Here is a 9,769-nt window from a genome sequence, read left to right as displayed (position 1 = left end):
TTTGATATTTCCAATTTTTATAGCTAGTATGTATATTAATTCTCTCTGATATCTCATCATAAACATATGCATTTTAAGAGTCTGATAAGTCCATGGTATGCACAACTCGGATTTAAATAGTTGTAGTAGTGAAATTATAAATTTCATGAGCATTTGATAAAAATGAGTTGCTCATGACCTAACTGCTAGAGAGTGAGAACAAGTATGGTAATATTGGTCAAATAAAAATGATGAATTGATGAGCCAACTTACTGTCTAGTTTTGATGTATACATGCATGGTTGCTGACTTAATTGAAAATACAATACATAAGTTTATATAAGCATTTTAACAATATCTAATGAATCTTCGGATAACATTGGGTAATTCCCGGTTTACATTTAGTTTATATAGTCTCTTTTCCTGTCAGGATTTGGTTTAGAGAAAAATGCTTCTATGTACTTGAATAGATTATATGAGTAAATAGGAGTATAAATTAGTGATAATTTTATAATTATATAAACATATTCTTCGGATTACATTATCATTCTCCTTGCCTAAAAAATACAAACGGAAATAGAAAGAGATGAAAAGAATAAAGAAAGCGAGCTTGAGAATCACAAGAAAGAGACGATCAGAGGACTTCGAAGAATAGACATCAAGCAATATTAACATATTATACAATGTAGCCGCCACAATTCATATTTATACATAACTTTACAAAGAAACACAAATTGTATATGCACAAGATAAATTAACCATAAGAAAATGGGGAACTATTAAGAATTAGGTACAACTTTTAAATAATCAAAATTATGTTATTAGCCTCCAGAAGCAAGGTAAGCAGTTCAAATGTCTGGATCACCCCCCATTCAGAGTTACTTCAGTTTCCGGCACAAAAGGATGGGCCGAATTAGCAAGCAATTCAGTGTTCCCGGGAGGATTCTTCTCGAGTTTTACATCCTCAAGTTCAGGAGGGTTTACAGACTCGGTTTTGCTTGCTTGCTCTTTATCTGCGGTAGCTTTCATATCTTCACCTTTTGCTACTGTTTCCCTCTGTTTCAACTTGCTAGACTTTCCTTCGGTTTTAGCAGAAATGGACTCCCGTGAATGAAGATTAGGCAAAGATTTCCGATTTGGTTTATTTGTATATTTCACCTGCATACTCTTGGTTGAAGTGTCGTGTTCTCTGCTTACATGACCTGATCCACCTTCCAAGGAGTTGCGTGTACCACTATAACTTTTTCTTCTTCCCAGCTTTGGGGATCTTGCACGCGTGGTTGGCATCTATTACGATAAAAACACCAAAAGAAATGCTGTGTATGAGGAAGAGCAAGGTGAAAGTAAATAATGTTAAGGCGAAAATCATAATAATCTAAAGGTTGTTGTGTCCTCCAGCAAAAAGGAACTGAATTTTAGACAATAAGATCTGTTTATTTCATAACATTGACGGACTTTGCATGTTGGTCATTGTACCATAGTCCATACCGGCACCGTCCCCAACAGTCTCAGCATTTCACTTTTTTAATACATAAAAAACATGAGTACCTAGAATCTCCTTATATATTTCAGTTAATGGCTTTTAGGATGGTAACAAAAAGTAACCATACCGATGTACATTGAGCTTTTAGAATGGTGTTGTAGAACAATAGGAGTAAAGTTTTGTGAAGGTTGACTCTCCATCACAATATAATGCAAAGAGCTAGGAAGAATACAAGGCCAATGGTACAATGCAGAGACAATGAGTAGCTATAGCATCAAATGAGTAAAATAGTCACCTTCTTCAATTCAACTTTAGGAGGAGGTTCTTTATAGAAACTTGGCAGCGGTGCAGCTTTAAATTTTAAACTCTTTCTCAAAATCTTTATTTCTGCCTCTTGGCTTTCCTGAAATAAACCCGAAACATGATGAACTCATGAAGACATGAAACAATGCAATACGGCAAAATGGAAGCTATATATTTGTGCAACAGGAGCATGAACTTTATCCAGTTAATTGACATTCAAGCACCTTCGATTTTTCTTGCATATTATTTTTTTCCACTTCTTTTGCATGTATCTTCTCTTCTAACTTGGAAAAAAACTGGAAAACAAAAAGAGAAATCATTGATGTGCTTAGCATGTGGTCAGTAGGAAAAGGTAAGTTGGATACTATTAAAAGGCATGATCTACCTCTCTTCGTTTTTCAGCACGTACTTCCAGCCTAGAGGAAAATCCAAGGGTACTGCTTTTGCAGTGAACACCAGCGACGTTTCTAATAACAATTCAAGAACACCTTCTATCAGTGGAGTCAAAGAAGCATATATTTATATACATTTCCATCTGAATACTTATTATTGCTTTTATCCTTACTGAAGAACTGAAAATACATATATTGTAGGAGGAATATTGGAAGGATATAAAAATCTTGGAATATGATTTGGAGCTGATTTTTATGTTTTAGGCAACCTGTTCAAGCTGTACATCATTTGAGACTTGAGCTCCAGAACTACAAGACTTAAGTGCCAGAGCAAAGCTAACAAAAAGATATTCTATTTAATTTCAGACTTAAAATCAAATTCTGAATTTAGATATCCAGAACCAGAGAGAAACAGCTCATTAGGAAATTTCTTTCATTATTCTTCGGATTTGGAAGCATTTCCAACTATTCTTAAATACAATAAAGTACTTTAATACTTCTAAATACAGAAAAATATTTAAGATGATAAAATTTATCTAGACCGAGGAAGATAGAAAATAGTGGTTGCAGAAAAGACAAAAGACGAACTCTCTTCAACTTGTTTTAACTTGTAAATAAGAAATTATCACTAATTATTATTCTCAATCCATGGATTTAATAAACTATATTTAATTATTTTTTCATCTTCTTCTATCATGAACTCAATTTTATTGGCTCAGTCAATAAAATACAATATGATGTGTTTTTTTACTGAGTTGGTTAGTTCAATAAAAATTAAATTCTATAGTTTGTATTATTATTATTGTGAGTTTATATGTTTTGCGCTTGTTCGAGAGTGGTGAACCTTAACATGATTGAATGGCTCGATCTTAATATGACTGTGATTATAGATTCAAACAGCTAAGGGAATACACATTGAGAAGTAACATCTACATGACCATCTATAGGATTATCTAGTGTAAATCTAAAATAAAACTAGAGTATCATCTCAGGACTTCCATAGAACTTGTTGTTCTACAATCAAATTAAAATCTAACTACACTAAAGATCAGAATATAACTCACACCATGACCAAAAAGGGAATAATATCAAACCAGGGGAAGCCTTTGCGACAAAGAATTTAAGTCATATACAGCAATTGATTCGTAATCTATATTTGTCTTATTAGCTTCAGTTACATTATAGTTAATTAAAATTTTTGGTTGGCGCATAATTGTAAGCAAGTGGCAGTTATAATTATTAAACTATCAAAAAAAATTAAGTTGTTAATCCTCTTAATAAGGAAATGTAAGACTCTTTCCACTCTACTATCATATACTTGCTAAAAATTTTGTGCATCAAGTTATGACGTCGTTGTCCAGACTCCAGAGTAACCTAGTTTAAAACAAAATTAAAGTGTTTACACTGGTCTGATTTTTGTTGATTCCGTTTAGAGTTTGTGGAGTATAAATTATAGCATGAACTGCTCGGATATTATTAAGCTGTCCTATCTATCTTTAAGTTCAAAATGAAGTTACACGCCTGGTGAAAAGATCAATATAACTGAGCTACCCTGAAAAATTTACAAGGCTGAAACAGACGTAAACGGCCTAGTAGTGACCCTTGCAAGATTATGGTGTCGTTTTGGAACCTCACTGGCAATTCAAAATTGACTTAAAATTGAATTAGATTTTTTGCTCTTTTTGTGCAAAGCAAAAAATGATTATCAGGTTATAACAAAAACGTGTGTGTGTGAGTGAGTGAGAGATTTATTTGGTGTGTGTGTGTGTTCAGGTTATAACAAAAACGTGTGTGTTTGAGTGAGTGAGTGATTTATTTGGTGTGTATGTGTGTGTGTGTGAGAGAGAGATAGAGAAATAGTACGATGAGCTTGGAGAATGGGCATCTTCCTCAGTAGAGGACAGTGTTGCCTTATCAGATTTCGTAGGTTGATCAGCAGATCTGCATAACAAAAAGAAAATAGGACGGCCTCAGCATGTACCTACTCCAATCTTATTTATCGAGACACCCACAGTCACATGTGACTGATATATTTAGTCAAACGATGCCACTTACAAGAAGCCATCAGGTGGAGGACATGTTGCAGTTCCGTTTGTCAAAACAGGCTTCAGATATTGAAAAGAAACTGTTAGAGCTGGCACAAAATGACCCAACACAAGTCTCTCTTTTCAAGGTAAATAAATAAAGCAATGCTACAGAATGTTACTATATACCATTGATTGATGCACACTTGGGACAGACACTAATGTACTTTGCTCGACAGATGCTGAAGCAAGACCTTTGCTTGCTCCATTTGTGCTCAGTCCAGTTGATGCTCTCCGAGAAACAGAATTAGCTGCTCCATTTGATACTGGCACCTCAGTTTTCGACCTATCTGCTCCAGCGTGTTTGGCGCTGGATTGCGTCGGGTGCCCATCAACACTTTTCCCTATGGCATTTGCACCCAGCCCTTTAGCAGGAAAAGATCCACCTTGCGTCAGGCTTGGCCTTTCACCAGCCAATTTTGTTGCTTTCTTAAAAGCAGGCCTTACTAAAGCTTTGCTGTTTTTGGATATAGCCCTGGTAACCTTATCGGGACTCGCTAGTTTGCTTTCCAAAGCAGTCTCGGATGATTCAACCTTCTCTCCAGACGAACCAAACCCTCCTTCACCCGCCTCTTTCTCAACATCCAGAACCTGATCTCCTACAATAGTCTTGTCTACAACAACACTCTCATTTTCTAACTGAATCCCAACTCCACACTCCATTTACTGCGAAATTCTTCTTTCGGAAAAAAGACAAACACTTAAGTGTTCATACTGAATCATATGAAGAACTGAAGATATAAAGACAGAAACTTGAAGGCAATTTCCACTCCAACAAACATATTAAACTATTCAAAAGAATGGCTTTTGTCCAGTCAATAAAGGATCAAGAAACAAAAGAACCACAAACATATGAACAACATAACATCATTAATTAAATAGGGTCATCAATGTTATTCTTTATCCTGACATTTTCTTGCCAACCAAATTAAATAATGAACTAAAATCACAAATTCATGATGACAAAACAACTAAAAACAGAAACCCAGTTCAAAATATTCAAGATCCAAAAGTGTATACCAAGAATGACTAGAAATTGAGACTGAAGTTAAAAATGTGAAATACAAGCTTATGAAAGTGTTACCTTTGTTGTAAAGTTCCAAACTTTGTATGAGTGGAGAGTGATGGCAACAAGTATACTAGAAACAACTCAATTTAAGTAAAGATTTGTGTTTGGTGGTTTGAAAAAAGAGAAGGGGTGGTTCCAAAAAGAGTTTAGAAAAGAAAATGGGACAGGTCTGAAAGAAATGGATAGATTGATGATGGGAGTAAATTTGCTCAAACACACAAAAGCTACCATGATAGCCTCTGTGGATTTGATTTTGTGCACGTATTTTGAAGCTTAAAAAATGATATTTTTACATATTATATTTGAAATTTTTTTTTTCTGTATAAAAATTTAACATCTTTATTTTTATTCAGAAACAAAAAATTCAAAAATAACATGTAGAAATATATTTTTTTTACAACTCAAAATACATGCACAAAATCAAAACGATTATTATTTTGGAATGAAGAGAGTAAACAAGTTTTAACCGACCCTGGTTCTCGGGGTTTTCCTTAAACTTTTTTCGATACTCCGGTTATTCTGACTTTTGAGAGCGGTTTAGTAATTTTCGAATTGATTAAATTTTTGGTTAAGAGAATTTTGGTAAATTTTATTCGTTTTTGATTTATTTTTGTTCCTGTTTTCACTAGTTAAATCTGACTCCCATTTTTATAATATTGAATACTCTTCTAAAATTTTAAATTTTTAATCATTTTGTTTAACATATGAAATAGTCATTTTTATAATGGAATAAATATATAATCATTTAGAAGTGTATCTGATCATTAATAAACAATAATAATATAAAGAGTGTATCTTTATGATTAAATTAAAGATTAATGTTTTTTAAAAAAAGTTATATATTAATTTGTGTGGAACAGAGTTTCTGGTATCTTGCACAATTTCCATTCACAGGTAAAGTAAAACTAGTCTAATAATGGGAGCTACAACATTCGGCACTAGTGTTGTTTCCACCTTGTCTGTTACTGGATAAAACATTATATCAATTATCACTTCAAGAAATCCATTCATATCGGTTTGAATTTCTTTCTCTTTTTTCTTTCTTTTAATCGGTAAATACAATGATAAATGGAATTATAGTCGACCGGTCGTACTAAACTGAAGACACGATCATGATTTCTTAAATAAAATAAATAATCGATATCTATAATAAGTTCTGTATTTCAAAACAATGTATCTGACTTCTTAATGATCTAAGTTAAGATTTGTATGTTCTGCATACTTTATACAGTTTGTATAACAAATTAGTCGAAGATTAGGCCAAAGGTCAGGATTAAGATGACTAATTAAGGTGAACCAAAGGCTAAGTTGAAGTGAAAGGTGATTAAGTGTGATTAAGAAGGTTTACGACAGCTGATTTGAGTGGGAAAATACTAATTATCTACCTGTTATATGTTGTCTGGCCTACTAATATCTTTCCAGGGTAGTGATCATCCATGTAATAGGCTGGAAGTCGACACCAGTATCTACCACACTAATTACAATGATGTACATGTCAGAACTGCAGCATATAATCTCAGTTCCCCACCCTTGTTGACAAAAGGTTGAGAATCGGATCCTCCCGGAGTTATAAACAGTAATAAAACTGTGTACAAAGTAAAAGTGATTTTCTGAAGCTAGAGTTCCGTGGGAGAGGGGAGCGTTTTAATCATGAAATTTCAACCCAACTAACGGGAAGTAGAATAGGCCAAGCGAATCGACCAGCTGTGTAGGCTAACTCATGTTGTCTCAGATATAGGAACCGTTTTAAGGAAGTCTGGGACGCTAAAGATAAGTATCTGGTATGAGAATATGGCTCTACAAACAATTGAATGACTATTTTGTTTACTCTTGTTTAGCCCACAAATCTCTCTCGGGGCATCCATCATATGTTACAGGCTGGCTGGAAGTCTACATCAATATCTACCACACTAATTGTAATGATGTACTTGTGCAATTTATCTTGAAACTTTTTAAACAGAAGCCACAAGTGCTAGTTTTGTGTTAAACAAGATAGAACATGAAGAACTATTTTGATGATAAGGATTCGAAACTTTCATAGCTACAAAACGGAGAACTGTCACAAAACTATCAAAATTACGAAGTAGTAAAGTGTGCAAATGGATTGCTGCAATACAACACAAGCATATATTGCAAGAACAGTCTTAACAGAATACATCAAGTTGCAATAAGAAAACCTTATTTTGGACCTTCAGTGCTTCTGTATCTGGTAATCTCGACACCCAAGAAGTCAATATGACCGGGAACTGAGACATGGGGCTTCTGGACTTGTACACGGATGGCAGATATCCGTGAGTGATTGGTCAGAGTTGCAGATGCAATGAGTTGAGCTACTGTTTCCAGGAGATTTTGAGGTGTTCCCTCCACCACTTCTTTAGCAATTCTGTGTATCATTAGTTTTCAGCATCAAAAGTTTAGACATGTCTAACACTAACAGCATACAATGACACGCAAGATACTAAAGTTAATTTTTATCAGCCGAATTAAACAAAAATAAAAGTTTGAATTACTCCAAAGTCCAAACCAAGCAAAATATCTGTTAAACAAAGTTATATTATCTGCTATAAATTCAACAATGCTTATCTGCAATAACAAGGCCAAGTTGAAGAAATAATCATTTTCAAATTTACAAGATTAGCCTCAACGAAAGAGATAATATGAATAATTGTGTTCTATAAGAGATGCCCGACTAAACCAATATATTCTAATGCGTCAAGTTACTAAAAGCTCAGCTATAACAAGAAGGGTGCAGCTTCCTGACATATATATGTTAGTAGCATGCATTCAGTGGAAAAAAAATACCGGACAACTTAATTCTAAGTTTTTTATGTATATACACAGTGCTACAGTATTATTCAGCAAAAAATTGCCTGATATTAGAGTTTTTCACGTCCAGCGCTTTTTACCCGACAGATGTATGCTACTAACATACGTATGTTCCAGACCAGCTGTCTATCAATAATATACAAAACAGAGTTATGCAGTTAATACTTGAATTCACATTAGGCAGGCAAGACTTGCATCCTCACCGATAGATAGCAGTATAACTGATTGTATCCGACAAGCAGTCAGATATACCAGCTGGTGGAGATCCATCCAAGCATCGATGTCTATGACAAATTTCTGACCAAGTTTCTTTTCTTCTTCCTTAACCCCGTGATAGCCATGGAACTTAAGGCCCCTCAGTACAAGTTTATCTCCCTTCATTTCTCCGTCATTTGCCATACTACATTTATCATGTCCAAAAATTAGAGGGGTGTATTCGATTGGGATTTTAATGGATTGTTTTTAGCCTATGGATTTTAATGGATTGTGTCTGATTTTGATTTTGTACGGATTTTTGATAAAATGTCGCATAGTTGATAGGATTTAAGCACAATGCTTCAAAATCCCATTGATTTTGATGGGATTTCAAAAAACTTAAAATACATTAAAGAATGCCACAAAATCCATCATTTTATGAAATGCAAAAAAATCCATCAGCATTTTAATACCATCAGATTTTAATGGATTTTAAACAATCCCAATTGAATACCATCGGATTTTAAAGCATAATTTAAAATCCCAATTGAATACCACCAGATTTTGTAGCATAATTTGAAATCCCAATTGAATACCTCAAGATTTTAATGGATTTCAAACAATCCCAATCGAATACCCTCGGATTTCATGAATGCAAAAAAATGCTTTAAAATCCCAATCCAATACACCCCTCTTAAAGTCTATTAGAAGACAAAGCTTCGTTTAAAATCGCAACTGTAATCATCAACATCTGTTGGACCAAGAAGAACATATAAACATTAGGGTCCAGGTCCCTGGTAGCCGTATGCCAGGGACTGGCCGTTGGATGCATATCCCGCGGCCAGGATCATATTAAAATTTTAATATTAATATTTTAATATGTCCAGCGTTTTTTTAGCGCTGGACGGGGATTCCCATGTCCAGCGCTAAAAAAGACATATTAAAATTTTAATATGATCCTGGCAGCTGGATATGCATCCAACGGCCCAGGATCTGTTTGTTGGTTAAGCGCTCCGCAGCAACCGATTGAATTAGCGCTATCCTAAACATTATGGTCATGTTCGGGAATTAACGGTTAGCAGATTGAGTTAGCGGTTTTTTTTAAAATTATTTAGTAAATGGTTGTTTAATATAATAAAATTTCATACATGATTACAATTTGAATATGATCAACTTGAAAGCCCAAAACTGAATAGGTAGATATGAAAAAAGAAATAAAAATCAAAAACTAAATGGTTTTATCATTATTTATTCGTTAAATAATAACTGGGTTAAAACCAAACCTTAATCTTCCTGGGATGAAAAGCGAATACAGAGAGATGTGTCTCCGCCCTATGGAAGAGAAGACTAGTTTGCCGTTTTATAGTAAACGATCGACAACTTGGGTCTTCTGCCGAAGTTTGTTAGTAATTGTTAAGATTACTTTAGTAACAACATGT

At 34.2% G+C, this 9,769-nt stretch overlaps 1 protein-coding gene and 1 pseudogene across 3 annotated transcripts; both read right to left on the bottom strand.

Annotated features, from left to right (window-relative positions):
- Positions 1-617: 617 nt before the first annotated feature.
- On the bottom strand, positions 618-5,510 carry LOC108215265 (protein WVD2-like 4). Of its 3 annotated transcripts, none has more exons than XM_017387685.2 (8): positions 5,325-5,510; positions 4,370-4,916; positions 4,212-4,261; positions 4,020-4,097; positions 2,150-2,231; positions 1,989-2,060; positions 1,757-1,864; positions 618-1,265 (listed from the first exon to the last, which is right to left on the bottom strand). In XM_017387685.2, the coding sequence occupies exons 2-8, from the start codon at positions 4,901-4,903 to the stop codon at positions 840-842; spliced, it is 1,350 nt and encodes a 449-aa protein (XP_017243174.1). In that variant the 5' UTR covers positions 4,904-4,916; positions 5,325-5,510; the 3' UTR covers positions 618-839. The 3 variants fall into 3 exon arrangements, with proteins under 3 accessions (XP_017243174.1, XP_017243172.2, XP_063946637.1); XM_017387683.2 differs by having other exon boundaries at positions 4,370-4,919; positions 5,325-5,464; XM_064090567.1 differs by lacking the exon at positions 5,325-5,510 and having other exon boundaries at positions 4,370-4,935.
- A 1,856-nt stretch (positions 5,511-7,366) lies between these two features.
- Positions 7,367-9,769, bottom strand: LOC108213778 (dihydroneopterin aldolase 2-like; annotated as a pseudogene).

This window comes from Daucus carota, chromosome 3 (genome assembly GCF_001625215.2).
Source record: "Daucus carota subsp. sativus chromosome 3, DH1 v3.0, whole genome shotgun sequence".
Lineage (NCBI taxonomy): Eukaryota > Viridiplantae > Streptophyta > Magnoliopsida > Apiales > Apiaceae > Daucus > Daucus carota.
Note: the sequence above shows the minus strand (reverse complement) of the source record. Positions and strands in the feature narration are given on the sequence as shown.